The sequence below is a fragment of the Vavraia culicis genome, assembly GCF_000192795.1.
Source record: "Vavraia culicis subsp. floridensis unplaced genomic scaffold supercont1.40, whole genome shotgun sequence".
Lineage (NCBI taxonomy): Eukaryota > Fungi > Microsporidia > Pleistophoridae > Vavraia > Vavraia culicis.
Genome location: NW_007360643.1, coordinates 37,249 through 57,402, shown reverse-complemented (window position 1 = coordinate 57,402; position 20,154 = coordinate 37,249). Strand labels below are relative to the sequence as shown.

General features: G+C 42.4%; 10 protein-coding genes across 10 annotated transcripts; 6 read left to right on the top strand and 4 right to left on the bottom strand.

The window, feature by feature from the left end:
• On the bottom strand, positions 1-355 carry VCUG_02040 (uncharacterized protein; the record flags this gene model as incomplete). The annotated part of the gene is made up of 1 exon (XM_008076862.1): positions 1-355. A coding segment is annotated over one exon (355 nt), but the record flags the coding sequence as incomplete, so codon positions are not given.
• A 1,328-nt stretch (positions 356-1,683) lies between these two features.
• Positions 1,684-5,645, top strand: VCUG_02039 (uncharacterized protein). Its single transcript, XM_008076861.1, has one exon. The coding sequence runs from the start codon at positions 1,788-1,790 to the stop codon at positions 5,370-5,372; it is 3,585 nt and encodes a 1,194-aa protein (XP_008075052.1). The 5' UTR covers positions 1,684-1,787; the 3' UTR covers positions 5,373-5,645.
• A 407-nt stretch (positions 5,646-6,052) lies between these two features.
• Positions 6,053-6,881, top strand: VCUG_02038 (uncharacterized protein; the record flags this gene model as incomplete). Its single annotated transcript, XM_008076860.1, has 1 exon — positions 6,053-6,881. One exon carries the CDS (start codon positions 6,053-6,055, stop codon positions 6,779-6,781), a length of 729 nt encoding a protein of 242 aa, XP_008075051.1. The 3' UTR covers positions 6,782-6,881.
• Positions 6,882-8,022: 1,141 nt separating this feature from the next.
• Positions 8,023-8,657, top strand: VCUG_02037 (uncharacterized protein; the record flags this gene model as incomplete). The annotated part of the gene is made up of 1 exon (XM_008076859.1): positions 8,023-8,657. The coding sequence occupies one exon, from the start codon at positions 8,023-8,025 to the stop codon at positions 8,635-8,637; it is 615 nt and encodes a 204-aa protein (XP_008075050.1). The 3' UTR covers positions 8,638-8,657.
• A 669-nt stretch (positions 8,658-9,326) lies between these two features.
• On the top strand, positions 9,327-9,942 carry VCUG_02036 (uncharacterized protein). The gene has a single exon (XM_008076858.1). It carries the CDS (start codon positions 9,349-9,351, stop codon positions 9,658-9,660), a length of 312 nt encoding a protein of 103 aa, XP_008075049.1. The 5' UTR covers positions 9,327-9,348; the 3' UTR covers positions 9,661-9,942.
• Positions 9,943-11,349: 1,407 nt separating this feature from the next.
• VCUG_02035 (uncharacterized protein) lies at positions 11,350-12,516 on the top strand. The gene has a single exon (XM_008076857.1). The coding sequence runs from the start codon at positions 11,389-11,391 to the stop codon at positions 12,340-12,342; it is 954 nt and encodes a 317-aa protein (XP_008075048.1). The 5' UTR covers positions 11,350-11,388; the 3' UTR covers positions 12,343-12,516.
• Positions 12,517-12,934: 418 nt separating this feature from the next.
• On the bottom strand, positions 12,935-13,505 carry VCUG_02034 (uncharacterized protein). Its single transcript, XM_008076856.1, has one exon. It carries the CDS (start codon positions 13,342-13,344, stop codon positions 13,048-13,050), a length of 297 nt encoding a protein of 98 aa, XP_008075047.1. The 5' UTR covers positions 13,345-13,505; the 3' UTR covers positions 12,935-13,047.
• Positions 13,506-14,497: 992 nt separating this feature from the next.
• Positions 14,498-16,163, bottom strand: VCUG_02032 (23S rRNA (uridine(2552)-2'-O-)-methyltransferase; the record flags this gene model as incomplete). The annotated part of the gene is made up of 1 exon (XM_008076855.1): positions 14,498-16,163. One exon carries the CDS (start codon positions 16,161-16,163, stop codon positions 15,219-15,221), a length of 945 nt encoding a protein of 314 aa, XP_008075046.1. The 3' UTR covers positions 14,498-15,218.
• A 727-nt stretch (positions 16,164-16,890) lies between these two features.
• VCUG_02031 (uncharacterized protein) lies at positions 16,891-17,983 on the top strand. The gene has a single exon (XM_008076854.1). It carries the CDS (start codon positions 17,066-17,068, stop codon positions 17,753-17,755), a length of 690 nt encoding a protein of 229 aa, XP_008075045.1. The 5' UTR covers positions 16,891-17,065; the 3' UTR covers positions 17,756-17,983.
• A 770-nt stretch (positions 17,984-18,753) lies between these two features.
• VCUG_02030 (uncharacterized protein) lies at positions 18,754-19,907 on the bottom strand (the record flags this gene model as incomplete). The annotated part of the gene is made up of 1 exon (XM_008076853.1): positions 18,754-19,907. The coding sequence occupies one exon, from the start codon at positions 19,905-19,907 to the stop codon at positions 18,792-18,794; it is 1,116 nt and encodes a 371-aa protein (XP_008075044.1). The 3' UTR covers positions 18,754-18,791.
• Between the last annotated feature and the right edge of the window lie 247 nt (positions 19,908-20,154).

Here is a 20,154-nt window from a genome sequence, read left to right as displayed (position 1 = left end):
CAACCAAATTATTAATAGTGGACCACCTTTCTTTCCGCTTTTTGTTTCTATCAACATCTACGCTTTTATCTTTGTTAAATGCATTAGTAATCACATCGTGCATGCTAACGACCTCATTCTTTACACTAGTGCCCTCTTCTTCATCTTTCCTATTATGCAATACGATATTAAAACTTATTTCATCCGGGTTACAATAAAAGTACGACGTATCGCAGTCATTAGCTTGCTTGATTACTGCTTCTTCCAGGCTGTTGCCAATTTCATCATTTTTCGTTCCTGAATCTGTGCTCAACAAAGCGGGTAGCAATAGTACAAAGTGTAAAACTAATAACATGATGCGATGAAATGCGATCATTACCCTCAGATGAATTAATTATTACTTAAAAAAGAAATTTGTAAACGTAGAACAGAACCTATCTCTTCAAAAATTTGATAAAAAATGATTGTACGCGCTTTATTATGTATTTAAAAACCTGCTCCATTTGTTTTAACAGCACCATCTCGCTCTAGTACTATAGAATCTTCCTGCATATCGAAACGTAGATATTCACTTATCTCGAATGTACGGTTCAAATACGTTAAGACGCACTACTTTTTCATCCGTTGGAACTAACTAACCAAAACATCACAAATAGCACATAAATATTGTTTGAGATTAATGTCTCAAATTTGAGAAAACTCTTCTTATCATTTTGACCAAAAAGTAATTCGATGAAATATTTCGGTATGTGCACGAAAATCTCAGAGTTTTGTCAATCAGAGGAAAATTTATTATTTATTCAACAAATAAAGTGAAACAGAACAGAACTGAGCATTGAAATGCCATCATATAATAAAAATATAAAAATCTCAACTAACTGTCAAATAAATTTCGGTCTCCGAATCAAAAACGAGATATTAACTCATGAAGTGTATCTCAGTGACAGAAACTACATAATTATATGTAGCTGCTGGTTACTGCAATACAAGTATCGGCTAAAACAGTACATTGTTTATCGTCCGGTTAGTGAAATGTTTCGTTTTGATTAGCTTACTGCCGACCGCTGCCCTCAATTTGACCATATATGAACTAAATATCAAACTCATTCTCTCTTTTGTGAATTATATGCCCCATGCAACTGTCTCTTACACATAAATCGTTTCACACATCTGCGTTGAATCTATCACTAATCGTACTCTCCAGCCAAAAAGGTGTGTGCTAATGGTGTTAGATATGCTAAGTCGTTACTGCCATTGATTTAGCGCGTTCATAATTCACAAATGAACTGCGCGGTAAGCTTTCGGACCAAGGTTCCTAACTTTGACACTAGAGGTGCAGTAAATCAATCTACACTGTAAATACTGCGATAAGGTTATCCCTAGTATACAGCGATGTAAATGCCTATGTGCCATAAATCCAGATCATGCTTGAATAACTCTATAAAGAAACAACCATTATTTCTGCTGAACTATCATCCTCATATCACCATCCAACCAAGCTTCAATTTAGAATAACAATTTTTCGCTCAATCATGGTTTTATACCATGGAATACAAAATTACGTGCTATTTCGGCTCTTTTGCAACGCATACAACGAAATACTCACTGATCGAACACGCAAGATACCGTGATGAATCAAAAAAAGACAGAATACAACGCTTGATCAATAAACACCCTTCATTCAATGTCAGTATGCTGATAGAATGATTCAACGTAGATATTCTCTAAATTCACACGCATATTGCTCTGCATGCCACTTCCTTTGATTTATCAGAGCAGCTTAACAACAAAATACTTTTTGCTACCCCATGTCAGAGATAACAGAGGAAGACTGCTGGACAGCAATCTCATCACACTTTGATCAATACGGTCTGGTCCGTCAGCAACTGGACAGTTTTGACGAGTTTATAGAAACGACCATGCAGGAAATCATCGACGAGAACAATACGCTGATTGTGCAGAGCATACCATCGGCCGGCAAAGAAAGTGTGCAGAAGATAATACTCAAATTTGGGCAGATCTACATTTCTAAGCCGCCTGTTATAACAGAACAGGACGGTAAGACCAACACGCTCTTCCCCTGTGAAGCAAGGCTACGAGATTTGACGTATGCCTGTCCGTTGTACGTTGATGTCACCAAAAGCGTTGCGGAGAACGAGGAGAGTGACGATCATTTTTATCGGCAGGTGCCTATCGGTCTTGTCCCTGTTATGCTTCGGTCGTCGTGCTGCATACTACACGGTTTGTCGGACAAGAACCTGACTGAACTCGGTGAGTGCCCGTATGATCAGGGCGGTTATTTCATAATTAACGGATCAGAGAAGGTGCTGATTGCGCAAGAGAGAATGGCAACAAATGTTGTGCATGTATTTGAGAAGAGCGTATCCACATACACGCATTACGCTGAGATACGGTCAGCGCCGCAGAAGGGATCTAAAACACCATCCGCGCTGATTGTAAAGCTGGTGAAGAAGACAGAGACTGAATTTTTGCTGCGGGCAACACTACCAGGTGTCCGGCAAGACATTCCTGTTATTGTGATCTATCGTGCGCTTGGTTTTGTATCGGATAAGGAAATAATGGAGCACTTGATCTACGATCCGAACGACAAGGAGATGCTGCAGGTAATACGGCCATCGATCGAGGAGGCCTTTGTGATACAGGATCAAAACGTGGCGCTCGATTACATCGGCAAAAGGAGTGCGCCGGCTGGCAGTCCGCGGGAGAAACGAATACAATTTGCCAAGGACATCCTGACCAGGGAATTTCTTCCGCACATCGGAGACAAGCAGTTCTGTGAGACAAGGAAGGCATTTTTCTTCGGATACATGATTCAACGCTTACTCAACTGCGCGATGAAAAGAGTCACGCCCGATGACCGCGACCACTATGGAAAGAAACGAATGGACCTGGCCGGTCCACTCCTCGCACAGCTCTTCAAAGTGTTGTTCAGGAAGCTCTGCCAGGAGACGATCAAGCATATGCAGAAGTGCATAGAAAACAAGCGAGATTTTAACATTGCGCTGGGTCTAAAGACGAGCATAATCACACAAGGCTTCCGATACTCGCTCGCAACAGGCAACTGGGGTGAGCAAGCACGGGCGATGCAAACCAAGGCGGGAGTTGCACAGGTGCTCAACCGCTACAATTTCATAAGCACGCTGAGCCATCTTCGGCGTGTTAACTCGCCGATGGGCCGCGAGGGAAAGCTGGCAAAGCCCAGGCAGTTGCACAACACACATTGGGGCATGGTATGTCCCGCAGAGACTCCAGAAGGACAGGCATGTGGTCTTGTGAAAAACCTTTCGCTACTTGCATACATCTCTGTGAACCATCCGATCGAGGGTGTTGTAGAACTGCTCGAGGAATTTGGGCTGAAGAGTCTCGAGGAGGTGGCGGCATCAGAGGTGAACAAGGCAACTAAGGTGTTTGTAAATGGCACGTGGCTAGGTATCACGACCGAGCGCGAGTTTTTGTACACCGTGCTAAAACGTATGAAGCGTCAGGCCCGTATTCACAAAGACGTGAGCATCGTGCAGTCGCTGCGCGATAAGGAAATACGCATTCTGTGCGATGCAGGTAGGCCGTGCAGGCCATGCTTCGTCGTGGAAAACAATCGTATTCTATTTACAGCTGAGCATGCGAATATGCTGAGGGAAGGTAAGATGATCTGGGAGGACCTGGTGAACAACGGCATAGTTGAGTACTTGGACGTGGAAGAGGAGGACCAAGCGATGATATGCATGTCGCCCGACGAGCTGTACAAACAACAGATGGTCACGGATCGTGTTAATGCAGAGTTGCGCGGAGAAAGGGGTGAAAGCGTGGAAAGATCCAAGGGACATGCTTCCAGAAACATGGGCAAACACATAGCGCCTGCGACTCCTGGAGACGATCTGCATGACCTGATAACGAACTACACGCACTGCGAGATACATCCGTCTATGATACTTGGCATATGTGCCTCGATGATACCGTTTCCTGATCACAACCAGAGCCCGAGAAACACGTACCAAAGTGCAATGAGCAAACAGGCGATGGGTGTATACGCAACCAATTTCTTACTCCGGATGGACAGTCTGTCTAACATCTTGTTCTACCCGCAGAAACCGCTCGTGACTACGCGTGCGATGGAGTACCTGCGTTTCCGTGAACTGCCTGCCGGTCAAAACGCGATCGTAGCAATTGCATGTTACACGGGCTACAACCAAGAGGACAGCGTAATAATGAATCAGAGTGCGATAGACCGCGGTCTGTTTAGATCGTTCTTGTACAGGACGTACACGGATCAGGAAACGATGAATGGTCCAGGCTGTGTAGAAGTGTTTGCCAAGCCACGTCGAGGCGAGGTATTACGCATGAAGAACCTGAACTATGACAAGTTGGACGAAGATGGCATCGTTAATCCCGGTGCGAGGGTAACCGGGGAGGATGTTCTGATAGGTAAAATTTTGCCGGTCATTGAGCGTACAGGTGCGGATGGCGGAGCGCTGATCGACAACAAGGACGGGAAGATCAACACGGAGAGCAACGCGACGAATGTATCATGGAAAGATGCAAGTACTGCTATGAGGCCTACAGAGGAGGGCGTAGTGGATAGCGTAATTGTAACGAACAGGGAGGGCTACAAGTTCACGAAGGTGAAGATACGCAGTTGCAGAGTGCCCGAGATGGGCGATAAATTTGCAAGTCGCCATGGACAGAAAGGAACCATTGGGATCACGCTGCGTGCCGAGGACATGCCGTTCACCAGCGAGGGAATAATTCCTGATATAATCATAAACCCGCACTGCATCCCGAGCCGAATGACGATCGGTCACTTGATTGAGTGTTTGCTTGGGAAAGTGAGCGCGCTCGCAGGTGAGGAGGGCGATGGAACACCATTCTCCGATGTGACGGTTGAGGCAATCAGCGAGCAGCTCAAGGACTTTGGTTACGAGCATCGTGGTCTCGAAACGATGTACAATGGGATGACGGGTCGCAAGCTGGACGCTCAGATCTTCATAGGTCCGACCTACTACCAGCGACTCAAGCACATGGTGCAGGACAAGGTGCATGCACGTGCGCACGGGCCCCTGCAGGTACTTACCAGACAACCTGCTGAGGGTCGATCGCGCGACGGTGGCCTGCGATTCGGCGAGATGGAGCGTGATTGCATAATATCGCATGGCACCAGTCTGTTCCTCAGGGAGAGGCTGTTCGAGGTGAGCGACTTCTTTTCGCTTATCGTGTGCGAGCAATGCGGACTGTTCTGTCTGGAGGACGGTTGCAAGGGCTGCGGTAATAAGACAAAGCTTGCCATCGTGGAAATGCCCTACGCGTTCAAGCTGTTGCTGCAGGAATTGATGGGCATGAATATCGCACCAAGGCTGCGCTTGTGTGATGATATTTAAATTTGTGTGTGATAATCATATTTATGCGATTTTTTGTGTTCTTCCATTTATAGGTGTGTTTATGCAAACATAAGGTTTGAGCATTCCTTTTTGTGTGCAAACTCTAATTAAGCTCCCCATTTGCTGCTAGCGGTACCTGAGTATGCAATACAATGGCGAAAGACCAAACAGACATGTTGTGGCTGAAGTGTTCTCCAACACAACAACTGTTTCATGCACCTTTTGTGCGTTCTTATGGGATGATTAGCATTTTGCACGTCTCATCAAAATAATAAATTATTTTTTTGACACGTGCTCAGTTCTGATTAAAAGGCAGCCTCCCGGAATGAAGGTGTGCCCTCTGCTGTTTTAACTTTAATTGTGGTCAAACGAATTTCTCTTTAACAAATTGCCGAAATAAACAAGCGCTGAAACGGCCAGAGTGCAGTTTTGTGAAGGAGCGTAGATATCGGTAATTTGGGCTCGTAACATACCATGAGGGGGCAATGTACTCCGGTATACTGTTAAAATGCTGTATATCGGTAGTTTGGGCTCGTAACATACCATGAGGGGGCAGTGTACTCCGGTATACTGTAAAAATGCTGTATATCGGTATCTTCTGATTTATTGGTCACCTATCTGAAACACTCCACCACAATTCAAAAAATTGAATTAAAAAGCGAAAAGCATCCGCCCATAACATGCCGCACCACACGATTTACTACTGTCACGCATGCGGCAGCCGCACCGTGCCACACAATGACCTGTGCGCGTTTTGTGACAGTGAATTTATCGAAATATACGATTCTGTCGAGTATTACAGGAGTGTTCATTTCGGGATAAGCGAGATACTCAGGAGCATAGCAATAGGCCAGGTTGACGTGAACGAGTTGGATTGGCTTATAAGCGATATTAGCGATAGGATACGACGGCTAACCCGCGATTTGCTCAATATCAGGTCGAGCAGGGGCGGGCGTGCCAGGAATGGCGAGCGGCACGCGTGGAGGAGATACGGAGCAGAGAGAGACAGCACGGAAGATGTTGTATACCGCTATGGTACCGACCATTACTGGTCTGACCAGAACACGAGCGGTGGTGGACCTGTCGAGCGTTTCTACGACAGGAACGGGTTCCGCACCGCAGATGACATCAATAACTACGCGCTTGATCACGAGCTGGATGACATAATCGATGAGATATTTGTTTCGGCAAAGGTGGCAACCAGCCCTGTGAGCAGCAAGTACATAAAGGCACTGCAGATATCCGGGGCAAAAGACCGAGGAAAGTGTATGATCTGTCTGAGCACGTACAGAAAGGAGGAATGTGGTGTTGAACTGAGCTGCAGCCACTTCTTTCACAAGAGGTGCTGTATAAAGTGGATGAGGATGCAGAATACCTGTCCGATTTGCAGAGATGAGATTGAGAAGTAATACATGGTTAGCAAGCACTGATGTATTTGAACGTACTACGGCATGCCGATCGTTACCCTGTAAAAAGTGCACCCGTATGGCGTGTGTAGGTAAAATTTACGTGTAATAGTTCAATTATTGGTGCACATCGGTGCAACGTAGATGCTTATTCCCCATTCTATTACTGCCCGCCTATTTCCTGCGTTCATTGCTGTTCGTCCAGGGTATTGTGTTGAAGAACTGCCGAGTACGACTCTAATGAACAATTTCAGGGGTTTCACGTGTTATTCTGCCCTAAGTACCACCTTGGTGGTTGGCGAGCCATGAAAAGCTTAGCACGGCAGTGAATCAGGATGAACATCTTGTCCATGTCATGAGCGGATATAACAGCGGATATTTATACGTAACCACGTATTTACCATCCCATGTTTGTTCATACTTCGATTTAATGTTGGCATTCATTATAAATTACCGTTAAATATGATGAAATAACTGCATTTTACCTGACAATTCAAAATACATGATTTGCACCGATTAAATACGTCTTAATGCTCCAAGTCGCACCGTATTATTTCCTTGGGTGCAAGATTGCACAATTTATACTTGTGCGGAAAGTTGCCATGCACAAAAGTGATTTGCGTGAACACACGCCAAGCAAGATAAACCGCAACAAGCCACGTGCTAACGCTTTGGCAATCGGTTATACTTGATTTGGCATATGGTTCATTGTTTTATACGAGGTGTGTGCCAGTCAACACATTTTTTGCCAAAGAAATGCCAACATAAACGTATTATCATGAACAATAAATTTAAATGGGCCATTTCGGTTCCTTCGTAATTACCTTGATTAGTTCTACACAACGTTTTAATACCGTTTGGTGAGGATTTTCTTGTGCACCGTATTTTATCGTTGTTACAGAATAAATTGGTGAAATGTGCGTGCATCATTTTCAAACACTTTGTTAATTCTACCGGCACAGTTCGGTCATCGATAGCTGTTCTGATGCCTTTACAGCCACCTCTTCATTTCCTTTAAATCCTGTGCCATTACGCCTATACTTTGGAAAGATGGGCGTGAACAAGCACTGCTACACCAAAATTTCGAGCCGAAAATTGAAACACTCTGAAGGCTATATCGTGTGTTTCTCCCCAACACGTTTTCGTTTGTGCTACAACAGCTGAATATACCTACACGTATCGTTTGTATCCCATAGAACAGCCGCTGGGTGGATTTAAAAAATTTTAGTTTTTCATCCCCTGAAATGGGAGCGAAGGATTATCTCCAAGCATTCAGACGGAATAAACAGAGCGATGTGTGCAGGTACCTGTCGAGAATAAGAATGTGGGAGTATAGACAGCGTCCTGCCGTGCATCGTGCAGAGCGCCCCACATACCCCGACAAGGCGAGGATGATCGGATACAAGAGAAAGTCCGGTATATACGTTTTCCGTGTGCGTATAAAGCGTGGAGGAAGGCCAAGGAAAGCTAATGATGGTAAGACGGACGGAAAGCCGTCTAAATCTGGGATTTACCACAGGAAGCCGACGAAGAACTTGCAGGGTTTGGGCGAGATAAGGCTGGGCCGTAAACTTGGCAATCTGAGAATACTGGGATCATATTGGGTGTGTGAGGACAGGCAGTACAAGATTTTTGAGGCGGTTGCGGTTGATCCTATGAATAAGACGATTAGAAACGATGGGAAGTACAACTGGCTGTGCAAGGCCGAGATGAAGCACAGAGAGTGCAGAGGCCTGACATCGGCAACAAGGCGGTCAAGAGGACTGGGCAAAGGGTATCGTTTTGCACAGACCGCTGGTGGATCGAGAAGGGCTGCATGGAGAAATCGTAATACCGTTAGTCTTAAGAGGTATCGTTAGTTAAATTGATGATATGGGAACGCTTTGTTTTATTTTTATCTTTCTGTCGTTTCTTGGTTTACGGTGTTTCACCCCTTTGCCGAATTCTAGGTATGCTGGGCAATTCCTCTCAACATGTCTTGAAAATTTTTGGAGGCCGCACAGCTTCTTTTCTGTAGACGGAGTGGTGATACGTGAGCAGATCATGATATGCATTATCTGCCATTGCGATGCGAGCGCATCATAAAATGAGATTAGCGATGAGCAATGCTTTGTGCAAATAATGGCTGTTTACTGCCGATGGCACGAAAGATGTGACGAACCAAACTATCAAACGGAGCGGTTGCTCAGTACCGTCAGATACGAGCAGCAATGCCACCAATCGCTGGAATGATGGGCAATAAGTGTATTTTCAACAAAGTACGTTCATGTACCTCTCACACCACAGCAACACTAATTTTACCTTTGCTTTACAGCACGTGGTGCAAAATAGCAATCATTCTAACGAGTTTGACTCATGGTGCCAGAGAATGCAGGGATTGAAAAAGTAGCTCCTTCTATTTATGACTAGAAGAACGTTTCTAACACATTAAGCCAGATATTACGGCTTCTACGCACGTACATAATTTTGTAAACTGAAACATTCTTTTGATCATACCGATTCATTCGATGCCATCGTTTCCTTGACAAGCATGCCACTCAATTTTTATTCATCCCGCACGTCTGCACCCCATGCAAGAAGAGAACCAGAAATATTTGAGCATCAAATACAGCAAAGACACGCCCAACACGATCGAGCTGCACATCAACGGAGAGTCTCATACGCTGGGAAATATGATTGCTGAGAAGATTCTGAGTGATCCGCGCTGCACTTTCAGCGCATACAAGGTGAGCCATCCACTCAATGAGGAGGTGGACCTGAAAGTGAGCGCGGAGAAGGACACACCTGTTCTTACTCTGATCAAGGAGAATTTAAAGGGTCTTGAGGAGGATCTTGACAGCCTGATAGGTCAGGCGAAGGAAGAGTGGAAAAATGAGAGATAGTAAATAAATTACGGATTTGACGGTGATAAACGGTTCATTGCTTGTACTGCACAACTGGTTGAGCATGGTGAACCGGAAATGCATCTTTAGATGAGTGTTGGTGTGGTGGTTGCCGTTTATGATGTAGAAGAGAATCTAGCGGTTGTTCAACAGCAGGTACTGTCAACGCGCGGTAAGTACATTTAAAAACATAGGTTTTTTGTGTAAGTGGTGCGATTCTACCATGGATGTGCATGCCGTTGAGTTCTGAGACTTTTGATATTAAACGTGCTTGTGAAGCCGAGATAGAAAGTTTTTCGTATTTTGAGTGCCCTACCAACGAATCACAAATATTGTTCACGGTCATTTAGCCGTATCCGTAAGGCATTAGCTTTACCGTGCAGCATCTAACAATTCGGGTGTGCATTTTTCGCTAAGGCGTTTCTGCGGTTTCGTTCAATTCCTTGTCTGAAACGGGCAGTTCATATTGAGCAGTCAATCGGTAGATCGCCTATGTTTGCATCCTGTTCATGGCTTGAGAAGAAACTTTGTGTTTTTATAGACACCAAAAATTTGGTGTGTGCCATTGATGGTGATTAAAAAATGGTGCAAATACTTTGTGGCAAAAAACAGCACAAGGCAAGAAAAGGTAAGTAAAACGTGTACAAACTGAGAAACTCCGTTTCCACAAAGGGCGTAATGATTTCCCTGTTACCATTCTTTTTGATTGTCGCACCATTCTTATACGTCATATGCAATATTTTTCATCATTTCTAATTACATTACGTGTACAAATTCGTTTTTTTGTATTGTAAAACATGAATTTTGTAATTTAACGAATTATGAACTAAAAATGAGGTGCTGGCTGTCTGTAGCAGATAAATTGTGCATTTGGCATTGCTGCACATGTAAAACTGCTGATTTGTCAACGAGTGAGCGCTGTTTGCTGCGACATCAGCATGTCAAATAAAAGTATGTGATGTGTATTAGCAGATGTAACATGTTTTAATGCCTTAAACATTCAAAAATAGCACTTACACACGAATTGTATATCGCATGTTTTCATTTTGCCTCTTTTTCAGGATGATTAGCCGTTTTTGGAAAGAAATTGTTTCAAATTAATAATTGCGCTGTACAAATGGAATAGAACCGTGTTACCGGTGCTTCTTGTTTGTTTTTCATTTGCAGCCCGCAATCATTGGTTTGGCAAGGGTTGAAGTGCTCCATGAAAGGTGCTGTCGTTCCAAGGACGCACGCCCTCTGAAAACAGTTTTGTTTTATTGTTGAAACTCGTCCGCATGATTTATCACAGCAATCATTGAGCCTCTTCATTTAAGGTGTGTGATCATTACAATGTCGGCCTCGTAATGCTGCGGCATGTTGGCAGATTGCCATAGTATTGGCCCGTAAAGAAACGCGTAGTGCCCAATCGTTGTGTTGATAAACTGTAGGAGAATAACAGCACGGAGAACAACGTACCATATTTACACCCGCCCCTTTCTGTGTTTGGTCCTATCTCCGAATTTGCTATCACTAATTCGTAAATTTGCCCTAATTATTAAACCAAAATTTTTTTGCCAAAAATTGACAGCGCGGTCAATTCGCTGTTTTTCTGTTGCAAAACATTGATTGAAATTCAATCGATCATTTTTCTTTACAATTACGCATTCACAGCGTCTCGACTGACCAATCAAATAAAAAAACATCAAAGCGAAAATTACATAAAAAATTAGCGACACCCTTTTTTACATGTCTGATTCCTCGATCATCACGTTGGAACTGAAAAACAAAAAAACAGTCACCGGAAAACTGGAATCGTACGAAAATAAGCTGATTGAGCTCACAGACGCGCATTTCATGGATGATGGGGAAATTACATACAGGATATTCATCAAGGAGAAAGATATCAGCAAAATATTAAACAATGATGAGCAGCATATCATAAGGATGCCGGAGGGCGTAAAGGACTGGAACCAGTTCGAGGCCAACGAGCGGCTCTTCGGTATCAAGCCAGAATTTAATGAATCGGACTACACCACTGTTCTGGACAAGAACTCGGAATTCTATCTGAAGAACGTGGCGAAGGCGAAGAAGATAGAACATGACATTTTGACAGCAAAGTGTAGCGATAGACATAGAATGGAGGAGAGAGGTCTTATTAGTTGTGAGAATGAGGAGGACAGGTACTCGGCCGTTCTTCACAAGAAAAAGGGAAAAAAGAACGGAAAGAGCAGTAAAAAGGGAGAGAAAGAAACAGAGAGAGTGTCAAGCGACGGAGAGAAGAAGAATATATCACATGTGGGCGAGAAAAAGATTGAGAAAGAGAGCGGCAAGAAGACGAGTACCTCAACCGAGGAAAACACCGAACAGGACGTGTTACAGGATAAGACGGCATGTCACGAAACAGACAAAACGAATCTGACGAACGGTAATGAAGCTCACGAGAACAAGTCGTGTGAGGATGTTTCGGACAACAAGGCATCCAAGGAGAAAGAAGATACGAAGGGGCCCATCTCACTGAAGGGTGTTTCGTACAAAAAGAACGTGAGCAGCACGTTCAAAACTATTAGAGAGTACATTGAGAGCATCACAAGCAAATTTACAGGCTCATTAACAGCTGCTGGTAAATGGGGAAGCGGTGACAGCTACAAGATAATTAACGACGACAAGCCGGCGAAGAATCTATTCGGCCGTAAACGATGACAAGTTTGTGACATGCCTCGAATTAAAGACCTGTTTGGTAGGGAAAATGGTTTGAGGTACGCACGTATGAAAGTCAAGGCATGAGCCATGGGTTGTATCAAGCTGCAGGTTTTTGGTCTTGATGGATGCTGTTTTGATCGGTGAATGAGAAAGTGGAGTATTGGTGAATAAAAGGATTTAGTATTGTTAAAATTACCATCGCATGTCAGGTTTAGTCCACGACAACAACGTAAAATTTGAATTGTTAAATGTGTTTACGTGGCTCGCAAGTACTAACCACTCGAGAGGCGGCCAAACAGCATCGCTGCAAACTTATGTGGCATTTACATCGTTAAAAGGCTATTTTGACTGAATTAAATGCTGCAAACAGTTTATTTACGGTACAACATTCGCTACGTTGCTGTTTGGTCTTCAAATAAAAATCGGTATCTCTTGCAAATACCATGTTCGAGAAATGACTGTAATTCAATTAACATTGTGAAGGTCCTTTCAGAACACATCGAACATCAAACACTTTACGGAATGCCATCGTGATGAACAATTCAAAAAAAAAGTTGCGCGTGGAACAGTCCATCCAACGAGCCGAAAACGATCGAAGAAAAAACGGGTTTAACAGAACAACTACCTTGCTCGCTTTCACACAACACGTGAATTAATATGTTCTATGACACTCTGCATGCGATCAAGCTGGTGATAGACCAACTCTCATATCTTTAGATAAACGGACACGTCCAGAAGATCGAGTGCCTCATCGTCATGGATAGGAAATTCCGGTATCTCGTATATTTTTTTGTCTTTGTATTGGTGCTTATACTCCAGGTATTCAATAGCTCTCATCAGCAGTTTAGACTTTATGGGCAGCAACACTTTGCGTTCTATCGCCTCAACGAACGGTCTGCTCCTGTCAAAGAAAATGCGCAGTGTTTTGCTTTCATTTGCGATGTACTCTGGGACTTCAAATTTTTTGTTGTCAGATGAAATTAATGTAACGATTTCAGACATGGTACCAGTCGTACAGGGGGTCGTTTTGTTTTTTATTAGATTGCTGATTACCAATCACGTTGGGCCATACCAGCATTGGAGCACTGCACGCCCGTGAAATGGTTAGAAATGTGTGCATTCGCTTGCACAAGTACTATTTAAACACTCGTTGAGACTTGTCTTTGATACTGTTGTAAGAAAGACCAGTTATTGTTCGCGTGTGAATCTGCGTCATTACGCTCATTGACGCAAACATGGTTTGTGGAATTACAGTAAATTGTTGTGTTTGCGAACGATCTTGTCTGTAGGAAATGTATGTTTGCTTTTTTAAAGTAGGTCGTTTATCTCGTGGTATCACATCATTCGCACAAGCACATTTTTCGGTCTGCTGGGATTGACCGTGCCACCGGTCTTTATTCATGAAGGCAGTGGGTCCACCGTTAATATCGGATCAATTCTCTAAGAAGTAAATGCCGAGGATAGAACATAAGAAAACTGGAACTGATTCAGTGCCCACTCGTTATAAAGATTAAAGTACCAAAAAACATCTTATGATGGCAGAAAAGTTCAACAGAAAATCAAAAATACCATAAACTTGCAAGTGATAAAAACAATTGGAGCATTTGAGGTAACCTGCCCATTGCGTGTTATGTATGTTCTGTACGCTCTCTCTATCAGCGTGGTATGTGCCGTAAATGATCATTTATCTTGTATTTCACGTGTGTTTTAGGCTGTTTTATCAGTTGCACCTGTTGAACATTTTCATTTTGTGCCTTTCGTGTTATCTTGGTAATGGTGCAGCGCAAGGTCTTTTAATATGGCATGCCAGAGCGTACGTATTATTAGATGATGTTGAATTGTTCTCGATTCGTGTTAATATTTGAATAAAACATCTCATTGAAACGCTGTGCATGATTGTCAATACCAAGCATTCATTCGTTTTGTACCAGCAGTATAGCTTTTGCTCTTCAAGCATCAAAGTAGACGTAATCACGCCATGAACAGAAATATGAAGTGGATGTGTTCAACAAAATATTCGTTAAAGAAAGTATTGCGTCTTATATAACGTACCGAACGGAAAGGCGTGTTGTGAATGGAATGTATACGGTGCTTATCGTGTAAAATAATTTATTTATCTGAGTCATTCCTTCAATCCAAAACGTAGTTATAGAATTCAGTTCCTCATCTTTTTGTTCTTCCTCAGATCTTTTTTCATTCTTCTATCCACGTATTTCACCCGTCCCTTCATCGTACGTGCCGGTCTTCCCTTATTGCAGACAACCACCTTCGGCTTGTTCCTACTCTTTTTCAAACAACTCTTAAATAACCGTTGCGGCCTATCATTCTCATCACTAATCTCCTCCATTATCTCTTTCTTGAACTTCATTGCCCGTCTAACCCGCCTGTTCATAACTTCTTGTTGCTTTTTAGTCACCTTCTTGTAGTTTTTATCGTCAATCACACTCTTAAGCCGGTTGGAATTCTTTTGTTCGTCCGTATAAAATTTGGGCAGATCAGAAGTGCTGTTCAGCGCGTACCTGTTTACCGTGCGTAGCTCAAACGCTTCTCTATCGTTCTTCATTTCTACAATTAAACGTTTGTCATCGGAATTCAACTCAAAACTCGCCTCATCACTGCTGATCTCGTCTGTTCTATTCGTACCAGATGCGTTTTTAACGATCATCTTGTTGTTCACAGTTTTATCCTCGCCGTCGCCTTTATCCAAGTTGCTCTGGAAAAGCCGATCCTCAAAGAAATTGTCTATGCTTGCCAATCTCTCAAACACCTTCGATTTTGCGCATTTAATTTTGTTGTGCATCTCCCTCTTCTTCTCTTCTCGCTGTTTCTTTTTCATCTCCCTCTTGATCCGGTCCAGCTTGTTCTCCTCGGGTGGCTCATCCAGGTGAACAACGGTCTCCTTCACTGGCACATCCAAGCCCTCGACGTACTCGCCATTTTCTATGAATTTGATGAGCTTTTCTCTTTTTTTGTAGAATCTTCTTCACATCATGCTTGCTAATCTGTCTCAGATCGTCCAGCATGAGCTTGAAATTCTGGTCAAAAATCCTGTCAAACAGCTCTCCCTTCACATCGATAAGCATCTTGGTGTATGTTTCGAGAACGGTCTTTGGTTCCTCCGACATGAAAAATTCGCTGAACTTTATCACCTTGTAATAATTCTCGCTTATCTCTTTCTCCTTGAACACATGGTTGGCGTCAAAAAACTTGTCATCAATCTTTGAGGGCTTCTTGTACCCCCTGCAGAACACGAATATCTCAGCGCTCACCTCCCTTGAGGAAATCGGCTTGGTGGAAACAACGCTCTCAAAGAGCTGGTTGAGCACCCACAAAATGCTGAAGTAATCCTTCGATCGGAACACCTTTGTGAGGAACACCCCATCCTTCTTAAGAATTTTTGTGCTAATCTTTATAGCATGCAAAACGAGCTCATTCTGTTCAAATGCGTCCTTTTCCCAGCAGACACCAACATTTGGTGCGCCGTCGTGCAGTACACAGTCAGCCTCGCCAACCATACTGAGTATTTCTTTCACGGTGCCTGGTGACGTAATGTCTCCCACGATTGCTTTGACGTTGTTAATCTTTTTGATGGGATATAAATCTACACCTACAACATCCGGAATATTGTGCTGCACTGCCACCTGCAGCCATCCACCAGGAGCACAGCACAGATCGACAACAGACGTGCATGTCGAAAGAAAATTGAATTTTTTGTTGAGTTGTATGAGTTTATATGCTGATCTTGCCCTGTACCCCTGTTCTTTTGCAAGATGGTAATACTTGTCGAGTCTTTTCTTCCCGATTTTTTTTCTGCTGGCCATTAGAGGGCTCAAAAATTTTTTGCTGTTCTTCTGCGCACAGCCCGTATTTTATTTCATGGATGGTTACGCCGTGCTGTACGGCAAATACAATTTGTGCAATAGCGGTGTTGCAACCGGCACTGAATTACCTGTTGAACTCCCTCCAAAAACATATCTGGAATAAAAGCCGGTGTAGGGAGCAGCTCTAGGCTTTCTCAGTGCTGATAACAGCCGCTGAGTATCAATGAGTTGTATGACATGAAGGAAACGCAGCAATGCAAATATATTTCCTAATTACCTTGCACTCACTCGGCAAGACGAACAGGAATGGCAGATTGTTTCGAAAGAGCAGTATAAGCAAATATTAATTGTCATAGAGAACAAAGGAATTACTTAACCATTCTGTTCTCACCATTGTACTGCTAATTAAATAATCTTTTAATCGGTAAAAATGATCTAATAAACGTGAGTGTCACCCGATCTGCTTCAACAAGCAATATTTTGTGCGATAGGTACGAACCATCCATGGTTGGACATACATACCATAAAAGATAATTTCTATTTTGAACCGAGTTCACGATAAAACAGTCTGTTCCGAACTAATACACCGGTCACACACGATATCTCGTCGGTAGATCTGAGTTAATTGCTGCAACACGTCATAAAAACGAAGAAGTGCTTTTCTAGCCCACAAAATGTCCGGGCTACACGCACAGAAGGGCCCATTTATTTTGTTCACGGTGCCTACTCTGAACGTAATAGTTAGGTCGAATACGTGAGAGTTCGTTATCAACCGGTACTTTGCGCAATTTAATACCTAACAATCGTTTCGATCTGTTGATATGATAAATTAGCAAATCTTTACTATCAAAACACATCACACTTCACAAACAAGCCATAAAAAAATACAAACCCTTACCCCAATGTACCAACTGCCGACACTGCCCTACAAGTACGATGCGCTTGAGCCACAAATTGACGAGAACACGATGAGAATACACCACACCAAGCACCACCAAAAGTACATTGACAACCTGAACAACGCATTGAAGAGCACCAAATATCCAGAGACCACCGTAGGTCTTCTTCTCAACCTGATTAAGAAGACTTCCGATCTTGACACTAGGCTCAGAAACGTGCTGAACTTCAACGCTGGCAGTCATTACAATCACACGATGTACTGGCACTGCATGTCAAGCGAACCGGCACACAAGGAAATGATGAGGCCGCTGCACGACCAGATAGGAAGGGACTTTGGTGATATGAACCAGCTTAGGGAGAAGTTCTTGGGCGAGTGCATGGGTATACTTGGAATTGGCTGGCAATGGCTGTGCTATAATAGCACCGACAAGAAATTGGTGCTCTACACCACGTACCAGCAGGACAATCCCCTGATAATGAAGGACAATCTCTTTCCCATTTTGGCATGCGATTTGTGGGAGCATGCCTATTATCTCAAGTTCAACGCGAACAAGAAGGACTTTCTTGATGGATGGTACGAACTAATCAACTGGGAGAATGTTTCTGTGTTCTATGACATGGTGGTTGATGGCAAAATCGTTGATTTCATGCACGATGGAAAGGTCAATCTGTTTGAGAGTGCTCAGAAGTAAAATAAGTACGTGTTAGTCTTAAAATTGTGAGTTATCGCTTTTTTGATGCGGTTCACTTAAATTACAGAAGCTTTTACCACCACGTACGCTTACTGTTCTGGACAGGTAATTGATGCTCAGCATGATGGGGCGTAGCGTTCGCACAGTTTTGATAATTTGTAGATCATCCTTCGCAAAGTTTTGGTAATTTGTAGATCATCTTTTGCAAAGTTTTGGTAATTTGTAGATCATCCTTTGCAAAGTTTTGGTAATTTGTAGATCTTTGCACAGCGCTGCAGGCCATTTGCTCACATCTTTTGTGTAAAAACATTGGGCAATTAACTCAGTGTTTTACATTCCAAATGCAAAGTGGTTAAGATCCCTGGTTTGTAAGCACGTTCTTCTCGCTGTACACCTCAACCATTACCACGAATTAAATATGGCAAAATTAGTTGATGTATTTGGTAGTTTTGACCGCACAAAAATTTTATACGATTGTTAGTACGTACGGGCACCTGAGCGGTATAGTGGAATACAGAGAGCTTGGTGATTTGAGAATTGTTAACGATGAAGATAGCAGCCTTGGAATGGTGAGAAGAAAAAGAATGATTGAATGGAAGATATTTTCAACGAATAGCTGCAGTTGAAGAGAAATGAAGGTTTAAACTACAATCATGTTTAAATAATTTGTATTCACACGAAAACGGGTCATTCCGTCATAAAATGAGCTTCGTACTCCGCTTTATCTCAACTAGTCGAGCCATACTACACGATCATACAATCCATTTAACAACATAAATTGAAATACTCATGCACCAATGTGTGCTTTACATCGTAGTGTGAATTTGGTACATGACCTTGGAGATTATCCTCCTCTGTGAGTAGAAGTTTTTGTGAGTCACGTTTACCCAATTTAATGGAAATTAAAACATTTGCCGCTCTTCTGAAAACAAACTAAAATTTTTGAAACGATTTATCGGATACCTCAAAGATGTCATGTATTCTGTTAATTATCAAATTTCCAGCTTTATTCAATATTAGTTTGCATACTTGCTCATTATTCGCTTTGCAGATTCCTATTTACCGGATTAGCAATCGCTTTTTCGTTGGTTTGGCTCACTTGTTTTTTTTTCGTCTTCAGATGCTGATTCCTTAGCGAAAGCAAAAATTCTGCAACACTGGCCGCTGATTCAGCTTTCAATGGAACGTTTAGTAGACTGAAATGTTCTGTAACACTCATATGAAGATCGAAGTCGTACATTATTATGGTTATGATTCCCATACTACCGACGGATTTACTGCTTAACAACTGCTTCTGATACGCAAACAGCTGTTTGAAGGATGTTGGCGGTACCTGAAGATTTAATCGAGCATACTTTTCTGTTTCTGTACGCATTCTCTTCAAATTATTCGATAATATATTTTTTGCTGGTTCGATCCATTGACTAACCTTCAAAATCATTTTTACTATTTCATCACACCGCCAGTCTTTTTTTGCCATGTCTTCAATACCAAAAAATGATAATTTGCCTTCTTCAGCACTGAAACCTAACACATACGCTCTTCTCTTCAACTCGTTTGATAATTTTTTATTTATTGTCACTTCGATTGTATTTCGATCTGGTACGAGAAACAAACAGAGCAATCCAAAATAATCTACAACAATGTCAAGCACTTGAACATATGCTTCCCAGTATTGTATGTCTTCTGTATCAAACGTCGAGATTCTTCCGGAATGTTTCCTTATGTCAGACGCTACGTCTAAGAATGAATCGTGGTATAATAGTATTCGTTCATAGTTTGGCATCTTAAGCACATTCTTACCATTTGCAATTGCTTCTAGCTGATCAATTGAAAACACTGCAGATAGTTTGCTGGTACGTTTTTTGTCCGTTCTCAATATTTTTTCAAGTTGATTATATAAAATCGATATTTCATTAATACGAAAAATAAAAGCAGTAAAAAATGCGTATCTATTATCACAATCCGCCATTTCATATATTTTTCCGCTGAACAAAATGCTAGTTGAGGTAGATTCTGGATTATAAGCGCTAATTTGATCTATGCCCAATAAAAAAGCACAAGCCAAAAATAAATGGTAAATACCCATACGATTGCTTTTCCATTCCCTATTTATATTTTTAAAACTTATCATTTGATAGCAAAATGTCATATTTTACCACAGAAATTTCATCATTTCTGTTAAAAAAGCACTATTTCTCGTTTTCTGAAGAAAGAGTTGCAGAGAATGCATTCAAATAGACATGTTTGATTCTTGACAGGTATAACGATCAAAGGAGAACCTGTAATATAAATCGCCATCGCAATGTATTGCAGTCCTCCTATCAGCTGTATTATTAAATTCCGTTATTTGACATGGTAGAGATGATAAATTGGCAATTCTCTTGCAGAACCTGGCA